Raw genomic sequence first — 22860 nt, 5'->3', positions numbered from 1 at the left:
ATTTTTTTATATATATTTTGATTATACTATTACAGTTGTCCCATCTCCCCCCCTTATTCCCCTTTACCCTGCACACCCCCTCCCACCCACATTCCCCCCTTTAGTTCATGTTCATGGGTCATATATGTAAGTTCTTTGGCTTCTACATTTCCTATACTATTCTTAACCTCCCCGTCTATTTTCTACCTACCATTTATGCTACTTACTCTCTGTACCTTTTCCCCCTTTCTTCCCCTCCCACTCCCCCACTGATAACCCTCCATGTGATCTCCATTTCTGTGATTCTGTTCCTGTTCTAGTTGTTTGCTTAGTTTGTTTTTGTTCTTTGCTTTTTTTTTTTAAGTTCGGTTGTTAATAGCTGTGAGTTTGTTGTCAGTTTACTGTACTTATTTTTTATTTTCTTTTTCTTAGATAAATCCCTTTAACATTTCATATAAGGGCTGGGTAATGATGAATTCCTTCAACTTGACCTTTTCTGGGAAGCACTTTATCTGCCCTCCCATTCTAAATGATAGCTTTGCTGGATAGAGCAATCTTGGTTGTAGGTCCTTATCTTTCAATGACTTGGAATACTTCTTTTCAGCTCCCTCTTGCTTGCAAGGTTCCTTTTGAGAAATCAGCTGATAGTTAATGGGAACTCCTTTGTAGGTAACTCTCTCCTTTTCTCTTGCTTTTAAGATTCTCTCCTTATCTTCAATCTTGGCTAATGTAATTATGATGTGCCTTGGTGTGTTCCTCCTTGGGTCCAACTTCTTTAGGACTCTCTGAGCTTCCTGGACTTCCTGAAAGTCTATTTCCTTTGCCAGATTGGGGAAGTTCTCTTTCATTATTTTTTCAAATGAGTTTTCAATTTCTTGGTCTTCCTCTTCTCTTTCTGGCACCCATGATTCAGATGTTGGAACATTTAAAGATGTCCTGGAGGTTCCTAAGCCTCTCCTCAGTTTTTTGAATTCTTGTTTCTTCATTCTGCTCTGGTTGAATGTTTCTTTCTTCCTTCTGCTCCAAACCATTGATTTGAGTCCCAGGTTTCTTCCTGTCTCTGTTGGTTCCCTGTAAATTTTTCTTTATTTCATATAATGCAACCTTCATTGCTGCCTGGTTCTTTTGTATGCTTTTGAAGTATCCATTGAGTTCCTGGAGCAACCTAATAACCAGTGTTTTCAACTGTGCATCTGATAGGTTGGCTATCTCTTTGTCACTTAGCTGTATTTTTTCTGGAGCTTTGGTCTGTTCTTTCATTTGGGCCAGTTTTTTTTTGTTGTTGTTTTTTTTTTTGTTTTGGCTCGCTGGTTATGTAGGAAGGGGAGGAGCCTTAGGTGTTCACCAGAGCGGGGCAACCCACACGTGGCTGTGTTGTGATGCTATATGCGGGGGAGGGGTCCAAGAGGGAACAATGGTGCTTGCTTCGCTCTCTGCTGGCTTTCAGCCACTTCCCCTGCTACCCACAAGCAAATCAGGCCCTTCTGGTGCTGATTCCCAGGTGAGTGGGTTTGTGTACATTCTAGGATGCTGTGGGCCTCTCCAACAAACTCTCCTGTGAGGCTGGGAGTTTCTCCCGCTGCTACCTCAACCCCCACAGGTGTTTTCAGTCAGAGGCTTTGAGGCTTTATTTCTCTGTGCTGGAACCCTGGGTTGCGTGGTCTATCTTGGTCCCCAGTTGTTCCTCCCAGTTTATCTGCACACGAATGTGGGGCTGCCCAGTCTGCAAGACACTGCCTCACCCAGTCCACCAGCTGCTGCCTTGCCACAAGTCCTTTCCACACTAGCTGCCCATCTCTGCCCCTCCTATAGGTTTGGCTGAATGTTTTTCCTTTAACTCCTTGGTTGTCGGACTTCTATAGTTTGATTTTGTCAGTTCTGGTTGTTTTTTGTTTTTAAATTTGTTGTTGTTCTTTTTGTTGTGTGAGGAGGCAAAGTGTGTCTACCTATGCCTCCATCTTGGCCAGAAGTCCAGGGGCACTTATATTTTAAAAGATTATCTTATCAATCTACATTAACATCTAGTGGGGTAACTACTATTTGGAAAATAAACATTTTTGACGCTCTCTGCTCCTTACCCATCTGGGGTAACATGCCATATTCAACTGAACTTTAATTGGTCTGCTAGGGTTTTAAATACATAGAATCTATACTAAGAACATGTAGATTCAAAGACTCCAATTTCACTTTCTCTATTATGGATTAGTGGCTTTGTATTTCATTACACTGAAAGCACAAGTTGATACAGTGCACTTAAATACTCAAAATTTTAAATCATAAATCTGACTGCAACAGGTCTCATACTTAAAAACCTAATTTTAACCATAAATTATCTAGCTAAAAAAAAATTAAGTGGTGGCTTATGAAGTTTTGGTAAGGAATTTTCCACGGTTAGGTCGTACTATGGGAAGGAGGCCAGCCATAGGTATCATCTACGGTGTGGAATACTATTAGAAGCAAGAAAAATGTTTTTGTTTTTGTTTTTCTTACAGAAAGGAAGGATGATCATACAGATTAGGATTAAGTAACAGTATCTTTCACTTTGGAGGGAGCACATGACTCAAACCTCTATTACATTTTTTATGGTTTACCCAACAGTCAAAGCTTTTGTGAAGTCTCTGATTCCAACATTCATGCTTATTCATAGGAAAAAAAATGTTTTCAGCATCTTAAGAGCAAATAAAATTTTGTAAGTCTATTAAACAAAAGGAACATTTTTTAAAGGTCAAGCTACTATAGTTCCAAAACAGCAATAATTTCTTATTGCTGAAACAACTTATTTGGAGTTTTTACATATCTTATTTCAAAAATTTCAGAAACAGATGAAAAATAACCCTCTAAAATGATACATACTATCCATAGAAAGAAAAGGAAGTGATCATTAAATTTCTTGCCCCTCTGGTATTAGTTTCCTAAAGGACAGTTAAATATTAAAGACTGTAATTGCCCTTATTAAAATTAAAGCTTTAGATGTGTTGCTTTATTTATTCACTCATACAACATTATAGCTGCCCCAAATGTTCCTGAATTTGTTGCCTTTTTGACAATTTAAGCAGTAGCTACAAATTTAACTCTGCTGGCTCCAAACTTGACCCAGACTCATTTCTGAGACTCCCAGAGTTTAAAATTTCAAGTATTTTCTACTCATAAAAAAGAAATATGTGGGTACTACTTATTGGCTAAGAATCACAGTAAGTACTTAGTTGCCAACAATTTAGCAGGACATCTTGCAGGTGGTCCATGAATAAGCCATTCTCCAAGATGCTAATACTTCAATTAGAGGCTCCTATTTTAGACATTTAAAAATGTTTGTTCTTGCACAAGCATTTAATTAAAAAACATAAGGAGGAGGGAACCAAGCTCAACAAAGGTAAAAATAGAAAGGGAGATGCTGAAAAGATTTTGCTAATGGATATAAAATGGTGGTCATTAAGATAATTCTCAAAGAAAATTTTATCTTCTACCATATAAATCAAAAGTAAGTCATCCAAAAAGAGTTCAATTAAGCCTTTAATTCTAATGTTAGCAGCCTTTTCATAAGTAATTTAACTAGACAAATGGTTGTATAGCTGACTAAAATCTGACACTAACTGTGACCCATTTTCCTTTCCTATAATTTAACCAATTGTTTTTACAGTATTTCCAATGATTCAGTTATTTTCCTCATTTGGAAATCCTGCCTAAATGAAAACATCTTAGTGAAGTCACACACAGTTATAGGGATATTGCACAACAGGGTGAGACAGACTTTTATTATGTGTTTCAAAAGAGACTCATTGGAAACTATACCCCAATCACCGAACCTGTGTTGATGAACATGTATCACACTTATGACACAGTACTGGGTTACTATTGTTGGTGTGTGTTGATGCTTCCATTGTGAGTCTTGCTGCTTTCATAGTTTTGTGAACTAGCTATAAAGTCTGATTTGATTCTAATAAGTAGAATATTTTCAAAAGAAAAGCACGTAAAAGGTGTAAATGTAGCAGGCGCAAAATATATACATATATAAAGTAGTAATGACATTAAAAAAAGCTCAACTGGTATAAAAGAAGAGTAAAATATTTATTGTGTGGTACATACTAATAAGAAGTAGCATACTACAAAATCACTTTAAAGATCATTTTTCTTAAACTATACTGGGAAAATGTAGCCTGGGTTCTTAGGAGATTTGAGCCAGTAACAATCTCAGTTGCCTCATCTATAAATGAAAAAAGTACCCATTTAGAAGGCCCTTCATTTATAATTCATATCTGGGAGGAAATAACCTTGTCTTAAAGAATTACACATGTATATATACAGAGACAAACAAGTTTAAAAATTTAAATGACAGTGATTTTTAAAATATTCTTTAAGCTGGTTATATGGTTTCTGTATGATAAAAAAAATCAAAGTAAAAACACTGACTCTAATTTTCTAGCAAAGTAACTTCCAGTGTAATTACTTTAATTAGAATATTTTTAAAAAATATTTTTTATTTTACTGATTTTAGAGGAGAAGGGAAGGAGAAAGAGAGGGAGAGAAATATCAGTGTGAGAGAGAAACATGGATCAGTTGCCTCTTGCACATGCCCGAGCTAGGAACCAAACCCACAACCCAGGCATGTGCCCTGATGAGAAATAAAACCAGGACCTTTTGGTTTGCAGGATGACGCCCAACCACCTAAGCCACTGGCCAGGATTAGAAATACTTTTTAATATAAGCTTTGATAGATTATTTTTAAGTTGTTCATTGGAAAACTACAAATACAAAGTCAGTGCTCTCAAGTGGAAAACTTAAAGATCAAGCAAGTGACTCTAGTATCAGAGGGGGAAAAGTACCTTTGTTAGAGTCATGAAGGAAACACATAAGGCACTTCTATTAAAAATGGATTTAAAGATGAGTGCTGTCTTACCAGCAACCCCTGTTTTTTGGTACAGATGGTTGAGGGGTCAAAAGAAGTCTTGAGAGCAAGAGTACTTTGGAAAAGAGAAAATATATGGGAGATGAATGTCTACTAATGGTATATTTCAAGTATCATTTGTATTGTTATCTCATACTGATGGCATTAATAAGATATGATTACATGAGAAAGTCTGCTTAATAAAGACACATCTCCTACAAAAACTTTACCATAGGTTTTAACTATGTGCATATTTTCTAGCTTTGATAAAAGCTGGCCATTTTAAAAAGCTGTATTAAAAGGTACATAAAATTTATATATCCCACTCCTACATTTAACACCTCAATTGATCATAATTTTACTTTTGACATTCAATGGTAATATGTACTAATCTCCAATGTTTGAGGAAAAGTACTTTTAATTTTAAAATGCCTATATTGTTATACTATTAAATTTATTTTATGATTTTGATAATTAACTAAATTACTTGAAGTATTTCATTACAAACTAGATCTTAGTATCTAAAGGAAAATAATTTGTTGAAATTACATTTCTAAAAAATAAAGTCTGTTAATGTTAAATGTATACACACATACTTCTAGTGTGACTGGCACACACGTTATTTAATAACTATTAAAAAGATGAATGAAAGTGGCAGAAAGTGGTCCTAGTCTTGATGGACTGCCTTCCTAGATACTACATAGGCATAGAACAATGTATCTGAAAATTCTTTTAAAAGGTAAGAGGAGGAACAGTCACTAAATGTAGGTTCATTGCAAAGACCTCAGAAATAACATCTTAGAAAAATAAAAAAAAATTAAAGGTAAAAAAAAAAAGGACATCTTTTAGGTTTAATGTGAAACCACCTCACAGGCTTTTATATTTTACAGGGACTACTCTTTATTCCTCTGTTCCTTAAAAGAGAGAAGCAGCAGAAGTACTGCAAGAAAGGAAATGAGGTAAGGTTTAGGCCAAAGTCTACCCCTGTGGAGTCTATTTCTTTCAATCTAACAAACACTATATCTAACAAGAAATCTCAAAAAATATCTAGTATATGTTAGGCATCAACATAAGTGCTGAGGCTAACTCCCATTTCACTCAGAGGTAATTGCTCATTTGCACGGCTATTGCCTCTGACTAAGCACTCTTTCTTGCTCCAGATATCCACTTGGCTAGTGTCCTCATCTCCTTCAATCTGTTCAAAACGTTGGCATCCAAACCAAGCTACCCTAACAAATTCCACCGCACTCCCTACTTCCAGTACTCCTGATTTCTTTACTCTGATTTAATTTTCTTTTTCCCTTAGCACTTACCATACTGTGACAAGTATGTAATTTCCTATTTATGTATATTTTTTAAAAGATTTGCCCTGGCTGGCGTAGCTCAGTGGATTGAGCGCGGGCTGGGAACCAAAGTGTCCCAGGTTCGATTCCCAGCCAGAGTACATTCCTGGGTTGCAGGCCATAAACCCCAGCAACTGCACATTGATGTTTCCCTCTCTCTCTCTCTCTCTCCCTCTCTCTCTCTCTCTCTCTCCCCCCCTCTTCCCTCCCTAAAAAATAAATAAATAAAATCTTTAGAAAAAAGATTTTATTTATTCATTTGTTTAGAGAGCAAGGAGAAGGTAGGGAGAAGGAGAAGGAGGGAAACATCAACGTGGGATACATCGATTAGTTGCCTCTCACACGCCCCCTGGCCTGGGGACATGGCCCGCAACCCAGGCATGTGCCCTGACTGGGCATTGAACTGGTGACCTTTTGGTTGGCAGGCCAGCACTCAAATCCACTGAGCCACACCAACCAGGCTATTTATGTATATTTTTAAATCATCTGATTCCTTTAGCTACAATACGAACTCAAAAAGGGCATGGGTTTTTGAGTATTTTATTGATATTGATATATGTCATGCCTAGAACTGTACCTGGCACACAGGGGGTATTCAACAACTATCAGTTAAATAGATAAATAAGTTTTCTTAAACACCTGCTACAATTCAGACAGTGTCTAGTAGAACACACAAGAGTCAGGGAAATAGCTACAAAAGCAATCACCTATAACACAATGGGGGCATATAGTACAAACTTCAACACTTCTGAAAATGGTCTATTCTAGATGAGGGTAAAGTAAGCACAATGACTACATTTTCAAAAATCTTGCCAGAGAGGGGAAGGCAAGTCCAAGAGGTATTTAAGCCTAGGAGTTCTTCACTGACTATACATTCATTAACAGATTTACTGAAGTTTCTAGTTCATGTAGAAAGGTAGTAGTTTCAAAATAAATAAAAATACCTGCTATATAAATTTACAATATTAGTCCACATTAAATATCTACTTAATATTTTAATCCCTACCCACTTTCAATGCAACCTTTCTTTATAAGTCAATTTCTCTGATTTTCCAACTTTTACAAATATGTTAGTTGAATACAAAGTGAAATTGCAAATCTTGCAAAATATGATTTCATGAAGTCTAAGAAAATAATTAATTTCTAGTTGAGGTGGCCAGAATAGATTAATAAGGATTAAAAGATGAAAGGAGATTCAAAGGATAATGAACAGAATATTCCTCAAAGATTAGTAAAAAAAATCCTTAGGAATATGATTAAGCCTTCAAATTTTACAAAAGAACACTTTTCTTAATCTTATTAAAAGAGATAAATGTAAAATGAAGGGTGTCATATTGTGCTATAATTTTGCCAGAAAAACTACGTAAAAAAATCATTATTTAACTCTCAATTCTATTAATTAGCTTACAGTTGAAATTACATAGTAAATTTTCCTGAAGATTTCAGGTTTCATTTTTTTCAACATAAAGGCTGATCAAACTTCTCCCGTTCTCTCATAGATACATACACACAACTACTACCACCACCACCACCACCAAAATAGCTTTTTCTAGATGCTTCATACTTAAATAGGTCACTTTAAATAGTCCCTTTGAGCACCTTCTTTTCTCTGTGAGAGCGAGGAGACAATGAAGAGGAAAAGATGGAAAATCAAGTGGAGTCTTGTGGTTCTTAACCACGTGTGGAGAGGCATGGCACAGTCATGCTGGCGACCGACAGCGCAGGGCCATTCGTGTGTCCAAAAGTACGTCCTCAGAATTACTCACTTTACTTACTGGCTCCTGAGGACAGTTTCATCAAGAGGACGTGGCTTGGCAGCTACCAAATAAAATTTATGAAAAACAACAAAAACAAAAAGGCCCCCCACCAAAAAAGAAAATAAGTAGAAAAAGCTGAAGATGATCTTCACAGCAAAGCCCTTGTGGGAAGACTAGATCAATGTCTATTTAATAAGAATTATGCTTTTTAATAAACAAAACATGGAAAATAAATAACTTTACATCTTTAACTGAGAAAGAAAAGCTCAATTAGAATCTTTAGTAAAGGGTGCAATTTGTCAGTTGGACCACAAGATGGAGGCACCAGTGACCTGGAAGGCAATGAAGACAAAAGGAAAGACATAGCTGCTTTGGTGTTAAAATTACAAAACTAATTTTTAAAAAAGCTTGTATATGCTCCTAAGTAATTTCATTAAAATGGAAATTTATTCTAACAATCAAATGGTTCTCTGCAATACAGTTCTAAAGATAATTCTCTACCCAACCCCATTCAATTGTCAACTCTCAAAGGCAAGCACATCAACTTGATTTTATAAACCTTAAAGAGTAACTAACACTTAGAAAGTCTTCAAATGTAGCAGAAATGAATTTTGAATAGAGCATTCCTCTGAAAAGTGAGTACAGTGAATCATGACAAGTGCTAGGTGTCTCGTTCACAGTATTTAATTATTATTCTTGTTGTTATTGGCGTTACTATTCTTAATGTAAAACAACTATGAAATCCTCAAAGCAAAAGGGGACAAGTACTGTTTCCTTCTTGCATAAAATATTTCTCAGCCTCACTTAGAAATAGATCTAATATAGCTTTGTCACTCATTCAATATTAGTTTTCATTTCTTCTCAGAAGGTCCTGTATTTCCCTGGTGAGGAAAGGCAGAATCCAAGATTAAAGTTCCTTAAATTCATTTTCCAGTATAAACTCATTCATCCAGTAAAAAGGATTGACATGATTAATTGTGAACACACTTTCTCCCCCTGTTTTTCTCTTAGGAGAAAGTAAGACACAGATGTGGTTCTATTACATGAGATAGGAATGCAATCAAGAACTACAGGAATTTGTTGGTATTTATCCTTCACCAAAGTACAACTGTTTAAGTATATGCATACATACTCACACAAATTGAGGAAATTCCATAAGCAACTGAAATAGTCTCATAGGAAAACACAATTAAGAAATAAAATTTAAAAATAAAGATTAGAAAATTAGAAGTCCAACCTTCAGACAACCTATATGAAAAGTTTATAATTATTACTTTATATTCAACAAACTGGTTTAAAGAAAGTTCAACTTCTTCTAGATATCCTTAAACAGAAGGCATGTTTTAGCTAAAATCATACAAGAAATTTTAGGATATTCTAACAATTTGATGATGTCCATAGTGATGATTATGTGATCACTGAAAACTCAAGACAGAATATTATTTACTGTTGAGAAAATTACATGTATAATTTTTAAAAAGTGATCAATTCTTCAAAGTATCATTGTCACTTACATTATTATGCATTACTGACTAGGAAAAATCCATAGTGTCATTTCAAAATCCTTGTTTTAAGAGTTAGCAGTTTATAAAGTAGTAATGCAACTTTTTTTCGAGAAAAAATAAAAATCCAATTACTGTAGTGAAAAGATTCCTCTCTCCAATCAGCTCGAAAAATACTTAATAATCTGACAACCTACAATTTTTAAACAATGCTGCCACCTGCTGGAAAAATCTGAAATGTCTTCATTATTTTGCAAATGATACAGTATCACATTCTATTGAGCTATATTATAACCTTCCAATTACCTACTGAAACAAGATACACCTTTTTAATAATTTTGACCATTTAATTTGCTTGATTCTTAATAACTATGTCTTAACTGAATGATAATTCATTAAAGATTTTAGTGTATTTAAATACTAAGTACAAACAGGTTGAGGAGACATCATCAAAAACAATGAGCTCTGTAAGTACATATAACAGCGGGTGGTGCAGGTTTCAAATGAGCAGATCATGATATGTTCATCCCAAAAGGAAAAAAATTAAATTGGGTATCTGAACAGAAGTTTGATGCTAGTAATGAAACTAAACTGAGAGGGTCATTGACTAAGCTAAGTCCAAACAGAAACCACACTAGAAAAGTTATGGAAAATACACTTACTTTCTATGAGAGTATTTTAGTCTCTGAAGAACCTGGACGATTTATCATAAGTAAAAAATATATCTTAATCACCTGTTTTAAGATTTTTAAACTACTGCCCTGGCTGGTATGGCTCAGTGGATTAAGCACCAGCCTGTGAACCAAAGGGTTGCTGGTTTGATTACCAGTCGGGGCACATGCCTGAGTAGTAGGCCAGGTCCCCAATAGGGGGCATGTGAGAGGCAACCATACATTGATATTTCTCTCCCTTTCTCTCTCTAAAGATAAATAAATAAAATCTTTTAAAAAAATAAGATTTTAAAACTACTTATTTCCTGTGGTTTAAAAATTTTTTGCTTTTTGTTTTTATAATTCTAAGTCCATGAATATCTCAGTTCATTTAACAGCTGTTTTTTGAGTTCCTACTCTGTACCCAGGCACATATGTATGAAGTTCATTTGAGTATTCATAAACGAAACGTTCACACATATTTAAGATGAGGTTAATAATTCTTATTATATAGTTGTAAAGGCATGAAATAATCAGAGTTAACACTCAATGAATGCTATCTGTCATTAATGTAGACATTACTAAAAAGATTGGAAGCTATGTTAAGAACAAGATAGAGGAGAAAAATTGGTAATTTGTTACAAATTAAATACGTCAACTTCAGTTTGAAACAGCTATTGATTCATGTTTATTTTACTAATCTTCCCAAATCCTACTGAATTTATTAAAGAATACTATGTAAGGAGGTATGTAGCTATCCTGGAAAACAGATAAAGGCACTAACAGGCCAGAAACTGAGGTCAATAGATATGAAATACATAAGCAGGTATGTTTTGCATAAAGCAGTGCTGAATAAACATATCACATGAGAAAATTAATAAATGATACAGAATGAAATGGAAGGCAAACTCAGCAGTGCTGACTGGCCTGTGAATCAGCATAGACATACAGGTCATATTGTAAAGGATCTATATGAGTTTCCCAAAAAGAAGTACTGAGAAAATCCTAAGCTTGGAGCAGCAGGACTGTGAGCAAGGGGCAAATAAGTGGTAAGGGTCAAATCCAAGGAATTCGTTAATGCCACCACAGGGAGGTCTAATTATCACGAATGTGAATAGCTTATAAGATGTCATAAAGTAAGGTTAAAAAGCAAATAGCATCTGCTAACTATCCCAGTAAACTCCTTCCCCCTTTCTCATAGGCAACTACAACTCTGACCTGATATTGACACTCTTAAGACTCCGACTTGCAGGGGCTGAAAGTGAAGGCATCCTAAGTAATGAGTACAGCTCTCCCAGAGAGTTCTACCAGAGCCCTGTAGGAAGACAAGAAATGTAGCACTTGCTCAGGTCCCACTTGATAAAAATAGTTAATTTCATGTAAAATGAAGCCTGTGCAGCAAAAGACATCTAAAAAGGCTAGTCGACAATAAGAAAACACAAATAACAAAAAATATAAAAACACAAGATGACTGAAGTAAGACAATATATAACCACTTATTATAATAAGTATGAATGGGTTAATACTATTTTAAAAAAAGTAGTTTTTTTCCAACACCCTCTCATAAAAAAGCTTGTGTGTGAGAGAGATAAAGGGGGAAAGAGTCAACATAAAGAGAGAACCTATAAATTACAAGAGGGTTAAAAACATATTAGCAATCACAATCTAAAGACTTTGTTTGGAGCTCAATTAAAACAAACTAGTAAGTAAAAATAAGTAAAAAAAAAATAAATCAATCAGTAAGAGCATTATGGGACTACTAGGGAAATGAGAAGGACAGGATATTTGATGATATTAAGGGACTGCTGATTTTTATATGTGATGATGGTATTATTATATACTTAAAAATAGGAGTCTTTGTGTTTAAGTGATATATACTGAAATGTTTATAGGTAAAATGACAGGATATTTAGTATTTGCTCCAAAGTAAGAGGAAGAATGAGTGGGGGTACATAAAATTTAGTCATGAGTTCATAACTGTTGCAAGTGAGTAATGGAGGTTTGCTTTATACTTCTTTCTACTTTTCATATTTGAAATATTTCATAATTCAATCATTAAAAACAAATGGATAAAAAATAAACAGATTCTCAAGTTGGAACAAAAGGTAAAATCCAATTAATATTTGTTTCTTTTTAAGGAGGCACATAGAAATGGTATAAAATGACCTTCAGTTTTAAACAAAATTCAATTTTAGATTGAGAAACCTCCACTTTGAATTATACCTTTAAAGTCTAGATTCTACCTCTTCTGATTTGGCTTCACAAAAGTGTTTGAGAGCTCCATATCGAAAGGCCATCTTTTTTTTAACCAAAAAGCATGAAATATAAAATTCAGACAATGTTATTACAAGTAATGTATTTGTTATAATGATAATCCACATGTATTTGAGTCTAAATATACTCATATAAACATTGAAAATGTAATTTACCAGTAAGTACTTTCATGAAAACCTTAGCACAAATTTTTGTTTGCTCGTAATTTTTATAAATGTACAATGCTTCATTAAAAAACTGAGAGCAAAATGGAAAAATCTTTTAGCCCTGGCTGGTGTAGCTCAGTGGATTGAGCATGGGCTGCAAACCAAAGTACCGAAGGTTCGATTCCCAGTCAGGCCACATACCTGGGTTGCCGGCCATGACCCCCAGCAACCGCACATTGATGTTTCTCTCTCTCTTTCTCCCTCCCTTCCCTCTCTAAAAATAAATAAATAAAATCTTTTAAAAAATCTTTTAAAATATAAGATTTTGTAAGAAAATGTTCACGTTGAAAAGATTTCATAATTATTTTTAAAAATGAACAGTTTGAAGATGACTGCTAATAACCTTGTGTGAACAATTCACTATGCAAAGAGCGCTAATGAAGGTTATACGGTGTTAAAAAACATTCCAAAAGTAAGTCTACCATGGTTGACGAAACACTCATCCTGCATTTTAAAAGCAGGCATCACTGCTACCTTCCACCCACTGCTATCCCCACCTTTCCCTTAACCGATTCCATTTTGGGAACATCAAACATTCAGCTCAGTATTATGAAAAGTAACTAGAATACTGCTTAGCAATAAAGAGGAACTACTGACACACGGATGAAACTCAACTGCATTGTGCTATCTGAAATAAACTAGACTCAAAAGACTACAACTATATAATTCCATTTATATGATATTCTAGAAAATTAAAACTACAGGGACACAAAACAAATCAATGGTTGTCAAGGGCTGGGTATAGGGTGAGGGAATGAACCATTACGGGTTGGAAGAAATTTGAGGGTGTGGGTGCTCGAAGGAACTGTTCTATATTTTGATTGTGGTGATTTACATGACTCTAAGCATCTTTTAAAAAATCATAAAACTGTACATCAAGAAGTATGAATATGCGCGGGCTGGGAACCAAAGAGTCGCAGGTTCGATTCCCAGCCAGGGTACATTCCTGGGTTGCAGGCCAGAATCCCCAGCAACCGCACATTGATGTCTCTCTCTCTTTCTCTCTCTCTCTCCCTCCCTTCCCTCTCTAAAAATAAATAAATAAAATCTTTAAAAAAGAACAAGTATGAATATTACTAAAAGTAAATTATAAACTGTACTTCAATGAACAATCTGACATTTTCCATATTTTTAAATGTTACTGAGAAATAATGGAAAAGAATACATTTCTCTCTGCTTGAAATCTGTCAAAAAATACTTTATCATGCCCTGGCCGGGTGGCTCAGTTGACTGGAGCAACACAGGTTCCATTCCTGGTCAGGGCACAAACTTACTTAGAGGTTTGATCCCCAGTCGGGGAGCCTATGGGAGCCCACCGATCAATGTTTCTCCCAACCCCCTCTCTAAAATCAATAAAAAATAAACACATCCTTGGATGACGAATAAAAATAAAATCGAAGTACTTCATCACCATGCTAGGATCTTGAAAGAGAGAAAAGAAAAAGAAAAGAAAAGATGTTTTCCTTACCCTGGCAGAGTTTAGCAGCTTATTAGGGAAACGTCTAAAACATTTAAACAAAAGTTTTAGTGTTTCTCATTATGATTATTATCACCTCTAACTTGCAAGTAAAGAGACTGAGACCCGGGGAGAGCAAATACTCTGTCCGTAATCCCCTCAAGTGTTAGCTGTTAAAGCAGAGATTCTAAACCGAGGCTTTCTGACCCCAAAGCCTGAGATCTTTTGCATCGCAGGGCGGGACGCGCACGGAAGAGGTCTTCGCTACTGCTGTGCGGTGATTTCAACGGAAGGAACGCCCCCTAATTCCTCAAACTTCACTTCCTACTTCGCCCGAATTCCGCACAGAAATATGCGGATCCACGTGTTGTAAAGTGAGCTCAGCAGGGTCTTGAAGTGCAAACTCGTGGCAAAGGTAACATGGAGCCTTAGGAGGAACTCTTTTCCACACGGTTAGTGTACACGGACCTACTTGTGACAGGTTTGGGTTGTGAGGAAGGGGACGCACGGACCAGTCCGGAGCTGCTGACAATGGTCAACGCCAAGAAAGACGAAAGCAGAGGCGCTTAAGATTCCCCTATTATACCACTACGGCCAGGTCGCAAGCGGGGCACAGGAGGAAGGAAGGCCACTTTCCCGCCTCTCGGAGGACCTTAGGTAAAAGACCTCCGTGGACTTGTCCCCGTCTGCGCCGTCCCTCGGCAAGAACCAACACTGGGGCGCCCAGCGGTGGGAGGAGACAGGTCCCTGCCGAGCGCGCACGGGCTGCGGCCGGGCGCTCCAGACCGAGGCCCTGCGGCGCTGGCACGGTGGGCACGCACCGGGCCGGGCCGTGGAACAAAGCCGCTCAGTGAAAGCCACCAAGATGAAGGGGTGGCGGGGTGAACGACCTCGGTTTGTCCCCTCAGGTGACATCACATGTGTCGCAGGTTACATTAGTTTCCGAGACGCTCTTACTTTCCCCCATTTACTGGCTACGCCACCGCTGCCCTCGCTGTCATCTCACCTCTCCAGTTCTTGTACTCCGGTATATGGTAGTATTTGTTCCCGAACTGATCAGTGCCCACTAGCTCCTTTGCTTCCTTTGACAGCGCTCTCCACAGGGCGCGGAACAAATCCTGAGACCAACCCATGCCGACCGCGCAGAGCCCAGCGTGCGTAGCCGCCCGACGGTAACCAGAACGCGGAGCCCGCCCACCAGCAGAGGAGAATTCCACTTGCCTTCTTCACCACGCCCTTCAAGTACCGGCGCTTACCATTGGACAGATGGCATTATTGCTCTGCCAATGGAAGACTCCGTTGTTACAGCTTCGTCTCCGAGTTCTGTCATGGCAGCGTCCAATGCTCTATCCAGTGTAGAGGAAGAGGATGCTAGGGTTTTTGTTGGCGAGACAAGCTGGATTGGAAGACCCTCTTCGCCTACGGAGAGTGGAGTCCACACGAAGGTATAGAAAACTTACTCTCTTCTCTAACAAGCCAGTTAAGCTTTGTACCAATGGCTGTGTTATCCTTACCTCACACTTTCCCTAATTATCACTTTTCCTCCCACTAAGCTCGACTCGACTCTTCTCTTGGAGCAAGTACCAAAATTCTTAGTACGTATATGACTGTACCTAGCATGTATAAAAATTTCAGACTCCCAGAAGGAAAGCGGGTATTCAACATAAAACATAGTGTTTGCTCTAAATAGTTTAGGCACAGTGAACCATTGTTACACTGGAATGATGGGAAGTTTCCTGAAATCCCATAAACCAGGCTAGGGCGAATCACGCACACAGGCCTTTCTAAGGATACTAGTTTCAGGCCTGCTATATTAATTTTTTGGGGCACACCTTGCCTCCTTCCACACACCTGTTTCCTTCCACACACCTTGCCTCCTTCACCCGTTTCCCTCTATCTTATTACCCTCTCCCTTTCCCCTCATCTTAACCCCTCCTAGTTCCCAAACAGTTGAGTCCCAAAGTCTTTAAACTGAGCAGAGGTAGGCTTCCAAACTGGATTAGGTTGACCCAGAGTGTTATTTCAGAGCCTCAGCGGGATGAGGAGGTAGTTTAAGTGTGGGGACTGACAAGCTCACACGATAACGGTGTTGGGGGATGCAGAAATCAAAGCCCAAGCCTGGTGAGTAACATCCTTGTTGGGGAAGGGGATGGTAATGGTGATGGTAGATTAGTTATACACAGGGGAGTTGGTCTAATAAATACATACATTAATGATAATGAAAGCCACGTTTCTCATTGTCAAAAGAGAACTCAAGGAAGGGATGATTGCCTTTGCACATGTTTGTTTGATACTACTTTTACTTGTTACAAGAAGCACATATTAGTTTTATAATTTGGATAATCATCAAATAGAAATATATTTTAAGAAATGAATTTCAATGGAAAAATGTGAAAAATTACTTTCTGGTGAAATATTGAAGCTCAGAAATGTCAGGACAGCATAGTGGTCTGGAGAAAAAAAATGTCAGAGCTCAGATGCAATTCAGCCAATTATTAGAAGGATGACCTTAGGCAAATTACTGTGTCTTAGTTTTATAATCAAAAGCATTTAAAAATGTAACTTACCATCTAGGAAATCTGTCACCTAGGATTACCAGTTATTACATTTAGTATTACCACTGAGTACAATCAGCAAATAGTAGGCTCTTAATATTAGTTATTGTTACTGATCATGGTTGGGGAAATAATAAGTGGATATTTGAACCTAAGGCTAAATTGTCTTCCAGAAGATAAAGGGCTATGTATATCTTTAAACCAAACACTTGATATTGCTAAAATGATTTCCAAAATGCTTTTAATTATTACTACTGCTGTCAGTGTGTAAAAGTAACAGTTTGTACCTTTTCTATCACTGTGCGTTATTTATAAAACCTAATTAATTTGATAGGCTAAAAATTCCATATACATTAGCATTATATTAATCAATAATGAAATTAAAAATCAATCTGGTTAATGTAAATTATTTCCAACATCCAACAGATTGAGACAAATTTTAATAGTTAACATTCAGTAGGCACTTACTATGTCTAGATATTGTAATGAGTACTTTTTATGTATTAACTTATTTAAGCTTAATATTCTGACCAGAATAATGATGTTTTACAACTAAAGAATACCAGAAATTTCATTCACCTTAATTTATGAGAATACTTGTTAATCATTTTCTTTCTAAATATTTAATTGGATTCATTTAAATGTGCCTACTTGTTTAATTAAACATAATAATTTTGTATTTATACCTAAGGCATAAGAGATATTCCAGGGAATTTATTTAAAATGCTGTAATTCAAGATTTTGTCCACTAGGTGTCCTCGGTTAAACTTAAGTTACCAATTTTGTGAAAATTTGTCTCTATCTCAATAAAAATTTAATAAAATATTCTCTGTAAGTCTAAGATAATGTTTCAAGAGAAATTCTTTACATGTAACCTGTTAATACTGTTGATTTTTAAAAAATTGTATAAGGTCTTTAAAATCAATAAAAATCTTTGGTAGAAAGACTTAAACATCACTTGCAACTTTTGTACTATATGTAATCTTGGTAATGAGGACATTCTTTATGTTTGAATTTATTGTTTAGTTATGTCTTTTTTCCCCTTGTTAATTTTTATATTTTTAAAGGGTTTTGGGACTGGAGTTGAATAAAGACAGAGATATTGAAAGGATCCATTGCAATGGAGTTAACACCCTGGACATTGAACCTGTTGAAGGGAGATAGTAAGTTTATATATTTTTCTTCCTAAGTGAGAAGCAGTAAAATCTTGCTTTCAGATTAATTATGTTAAGGTTCATAAATATTAGAAAAAATTGTAAATTGTAGTAATTTTAATCTAGTATTACTAATTTCAAGTAATACAGAACTTCATATCTATAAAAATGTTGCCAGATAAACATTTCCAAACAACTTTAATATAAACATATTCATTGTTAACTCACTTAGCTGTGTAACTAAATGCTGTTTTAAAAGATAGTTGCTACTCTGAAGGGGACTAATGGGCGAAAATATTAAAAAGTAAAAGTATCTTTTAGAGCATTAAGTTTGAAGCAAACCACACTTGTATTTGAGTTCCATTTGGTTTTAACACCAGCTGTGTGACCCTGAGCAATTTATCTAACTTCTAATTCTCAGTTGCCTTAGCTATACAGTGGGAATAATAATACTAAGAAGTTTGTTGTGAAGACTCCTTGAGATAATACAACAATTAGCATAAGACTTGGCTTATATTACTCATTGCTACTACTCCTATTAATCAAAAGAATTATCACCAATACTTTTACACCATTCAGTCCATTTTTCACACAACAGCTGAAGTGCTCTGACAAATACAAATCTGGCCCTGGCTGGTGTGGCTCAGTGGATTGAACACTGGCCTGCAAACCAAAGAGTCGCTGGTTGGGTTCCCAGTCTGGGCATATGCCTAGGTTGAGGGCCAGGTCACCTGTAGGGGGGCATGAGAGGCAACCACATACTGATGTTTCTCTCCCTCTCTTTCTCCCTCCCTTCCCCTCCCTCTAAAACTAAATAAATCTTAAAAAAAAAGAAAAATACAAATCTGAACATGCCATCACCCCACTTAAAACTCATATTGACCCCCATGTGATAGTACAAGAAAGTTCAAAACTCTTCATGTAGTCTATTAATTAGAACAGGTGTAAAAGTAACTACAGAAAAATTTATTGTGTCGTATGTTCAGCATTTGCCCCACAATTTTACATTATAATAAAGTACTATTATTATAGTTATTTTAATTAATATTAAGATAAGCGAAGAAAAGTTTTATATAATTCCTTTTTTATTTCCAGCTTTTGTTATGGTCTCACCTGGTAGTATATGAAAAACGTGAACAGTGAACAAATCCTAACTTTAACACCTGGTTATATCTAAAAGATGACCAGTGATAACTTTTTTTATTTTCATGATCTTTTCTAGACTTAATATAATACCTCCCATTCAAGGACAGCTGTGGGGCATTTGCTTATAAAATAGTGCAGATATAAACAGCTAATTTCTTTTCGTCTTGGATTCTGGTGGAAAAAATATTTAGTACAGATTCTTTTTTGGGATAGTGATCAGTTGTTTAATCTGTGGAATATGTGAAGCCAGTAGGCTACCAGGTGGCAGAGCCACTGAGAAATGTGGGGAATTATAAATTATATGTACATGAAATATGTGTTTGCAGAGCATATAGAGAAAAGTCAAGATTCTAACTGCAGTGGTTTCCTCCTCTATTTTGGGCTAAAAGTCTACAGTTATTTCATTGTTTGCTATGGCTCGTAAGCCCTTTTGGCAGCAAAGAGAGAAATAAAAAGCCAGTCATACATTTAATGGAAAATTAAATACTGATTTTCTTTTTCTTAAGAAAATCAACGCATGTGAAACCTGCTCTACATACTTAATAATACTTACCAACCACCACAGAGCTGTAGTGATATCACTGAAAACCAGAATGGATGCCAGAGTACACAATCTGATAAAGAAGCATTTATTTCCAAAGTTAGGAGTTATTCTAAGAAGTCAACCCGAAAATAACATTTTAACAGGTGCAGCTGCATAGAGTACATTTGCATATCGTTCTGTAAATCTCGACTTTTTTTTTATACCCTCTCAATTCTTCTAATTAATTTTATTTACCTTTAATACCAGGTTACCTCATCTATAGAAAAACATGAAGCCTTATCTCTTACTGTGTTTACTGTATTACAGAATAATAACATCACAGTTAAATAATGTTAGTGCCATCATATACTTCAAATAGTCAATAAATTTTGATAATGGTTTGGTTTTTTCACCCAACTAATGGAATCAAAGGAATGCTTTTGGAAGTCATTCTAGCAAAGGTGAAACATTTGGCATTATTGTAAATACCATTTAAAATCAGTTTAAGAGTACAGCTTTCAAAGTATTTGTTTTTGGGTTTCTTTTTGTTTGTTTTTTGGGTTTTTTGTTTTTGCTAATACACATAGAGCTGTGATAAAAAAATATTTCACAGAGTTCAGATATAAAGCATAAATGTTTTTCAAATTGGTTGTGGTATACATATTGCTCACATCTGTTTCCAAACAAGTCACAGCATTTTATCAACCAAAATAAAAGTTGTAGTTGTTAAAATTTACATATATTTCCCTACATACCTAATTAGAGTAACAACTACAAAATTTTTATAATGAAACTAATGAATATTTTTTTTAAAACTTCGCCATGGCATTACTTACTCTTTCTCTATTGCCTATTATCAGTTGGACTTCAAAACTATTTGAACAAAGAACTTGGAAGAACTACTTTTAAATTAACCTAATTGTTCTACAGATTGATATTGAATTTTTCTTAAAGCAAGTCTGTAAATCAGACATGTTGCTAGTTCATAAAGCCTTTATAAGTGGTTCACAACAAGATAAGGAGCTTGTATTAGAATGTGAGATCTGTGTAGCATCAGCATCCATACCAGGGATGGCAATTAATAGCAATCAGGCAGGTATCAGATTGACCTAAACTCGAAGATAACCAACAGTTAGTTGAAAGCTCAGCAAGTTGACTACAGCAGCTGAAACTGGGAGAGCATGGCACATTCAAATTGTTCAAGGGGTTCACAGTAAGACCTGGGGCTGGAGTAGCCTGGGCCTTAATTTCTCTAGCAAATCGACTAATGATCCCTTATAGGACAGAACCCTGCACTGAGGAAAAACTGCTTGGAAGAGAATCCAAATTAAGTAATATAGGGATAGTAGAACAAAGGAAAAAGATGGCCCAGGTAAAAGTTGGAAAGGTGAACAGAACCAGGAAATCTCTGAAAGTAAGCTGCCATATTTTGAACATCTTACAAAAAAAGAAGAAAATGTCCTAGAGATATAAAATGTATTCTAAACCAAGTCTCTCTTCTAAAAGTTTAAGAAAATTAATTTTATGTAAAAATAAGCAAAGAATGGGATTGAAGTCAAATTACTATAGGAACAATGAGAATAAGTGGAGTAATGCCCCTATAGACCACGAAGTTGTACCAGAAAGGTATGCCAACAAAATAGATGAGAACTTTAACCTAATATTTCAAAATTAGTAGCCCTGGCTGTTGTAGCTCAGTGGATTCAGTGCAGGCCTGCGAACCAAAGGGTTGCCAGTTCGATTCCAAGTCGGGGCACATGCCTGGGTTGCAGGCAGGTCCCTGTAGGAGGCATGCAAGAGGCAACTACACATTGATGATTCTGTCCCTCTCTTTCTCCCTCCTGTCCCCCTCTCTAAAAATAAAGAAATAAAATCTTTAAAAATTATTTAAGAAAACTAGCTAAAAGTTCTTTTTAAAAGATACAGTATATGGAAGAATAATGTAAGTTATAATTAGAAAATCAGAAATGAGATTATCAAACTCAAGAAAAATTTAGAAATAAAAATGTTTCAGAAATGAATACTAAAGCATAGGGAACACAAGCAAATAAATACAAGAAACAATGCCTTAGGTGAAGGTGGAAAGGAAAAAATTTAAATCAAAAAGAAATGGAGAAAGGAAAGGTATTTAAGAGATAAGGACATGGTAGATAGGCAGAGATCCACCATACATATAAAAGGAGATTCCAGAGAAGGGAATGAAAGGAAGAGAACAGAATGAATGTTAAAGCTATAATCCAAGAAAACTTTCCTAGAATAAGTAAGATCTTAAATTGCATGAAAGGAAAAGGAAATCATATTTATTTTGGGCTTTATGCAAAGAAATGCAGTTTCTTATCTAAAATGTCCATGGAAGTAAAATATGAGTCAGAGATTTTATATCCAGTCAGATTTTCAAGTACAAAAGGACATTGTCAATAACATACAAAAATTCAGGGAGTACTGTTGTGATTAGCCCTTTCTGAGGAACCTCCCAGAGAAAAACATCAAGAGAACCAGTATGAAGAGAGAGACAGCAATATGGGATTGATGGTGAACAATAATATTAGGAAATAGGAATACTTTTATAGATATATAAATGCACAGGTCTGTCACTTCCCTACTAGATTTTAGACTCCAAGAAGACAGGAACCATGCCTGTCTGTTCACAGCTGTGTTAGCTGAGTGCCTCACTCCTTGCAGGTCTCCAAGTGGAATGAATTGAGTAAAAACGTTCATAACAGGAGGACTTTAACATTGTTGAGCCCCTGTTTTTTTTGACAGGCAATATAAAGGCACTTTACAGATTATTTTATATTTACATCAACTTTATGATTTAAATGAAACCGTCCCCCTTTTTCTAAAATGTTTAAGGCTGAAACAGGTGAAATAACTGCCCAGGATCAGATAGCCAGCTAGCATCAGTAGTAATAGCTGCTCTGTCTGATTCCACTTTTATTTAGCACAATTGTAATTAGGACAATTAAAATTACGTTGTAATATTTTACTTTCTAGTAAGAAGTATCTTTTGCCATCATGTTTCTACTCTCCTTTCTTTTTGGTATCATGAGGTAAATTTTAAATGATCACATAAACCTTTCCATTTTTATTCTATAAATATTAGATTAAGAAAATTTAGTGAAGTCTATATTAATTTTTACTCAGTATTTGTGGGCACAATATATTTGGGTGTTTAAAGATTAGTAATTTTAAGAAATATGTAATTATAAATAAATGAACTACATAAGATGATAAATTAATGTTAACTTTTTTATTGTTAGCATGTTATCAGGTGGTTCAGATGGTGTGATTGTTCTTTATGATCTTGAGAACTACAGCAGACAACCTTATTACACATGTAAAGCACTGTGTTCTGTTGACAGGTGTGTATTAAAAATGTAATTCCTGAATTTATAAATAGTTGAGTGTTTTTTGCTTCTAAGGAAAACTATGA

At 35.8% G+C, this 22860-nt stretch overlaps 2 protein-coding genes across 7 annotated transcripts in view; one reads left to right on the top strand and one right to left on the bottom strand.

Annotated features, from left to right (window-relative positions):
• Positions 1 to 15264, bottom strand: part of NDUFAF2 (NADH:ubiquinone oxidoreductase complex assembly factor 2) — a 157855-nt gene extending 142591 nt beyond the window's left edge. Inside the window, exon 1 of the mRNA XM_028524650.2 lies at positions 15056 to 15264. Coding sequence (XP_028380451.1) covers positions 15056 to 15182 — 127 coding nt within the window. The 5' untranslated portion in view covers positions 15183 to 15264. The remainder of the gene's footprint in view (positions 1 to 15055) is intronic.
• Positions 15265 to 15343: 79 nt separating this feature from the next.
• The window catches only part of ERCC8 (ERCC excision repair 8, CSA ubiquitin ligase complex subunit), a 41392-nt gene continuing 33875 nt past the window's right edge, over positions 15344 to 22860 (top strand). For 2 of the 6 annotated variants that reach the window (XM_036020314.1, XM_028527766.2), the window contains exons 1-3: positions 15345 to 15494; positions 17672 to 17767; positions 22688 to 22789. In XM_036020314.1, coding sequence (XP_035876207.1) covers positions 15418 to 15494; positions 17672 to 17767; positions 22688 to 22789 — 275 coding nt within the window. In that variant the 5' untranslated portion in view covers positions 15345 to 15417. Of the gene's footprint in view, positions 15495 to 17671; positions 17768 to 22687; positions 22790 to 22860 lie in introns of those variants that run through there. The other 4 variants (XM_036020317.1, XM_036020315.1, XM_036020318.1 and 1 more) reach the window with 4 other exon arrangements.

Source organism: Phyllostomus discolor, chromosome 3 (genome assembly GCF_004126475.2).
Source record: "Phyllostomus discolor isolate MPI-MPIP mPhyDis1 chromosome 3, mPhyDis1.pri.v3, whole genome shotgun sequence".
NCBI classification, from domain to species: domain Eukaryota; kingdom Metazoa; phylum Chordata; class Mammalia; order Chiroptera; family Phyllostomidae; genus Phyllostomus; species Phyllostomus discolor.
The sequence above is the reverse complement of the archived record's forward strand: the minus strand, read 5'-3'. Positions and strand labels throughout refer to the sequence as shown.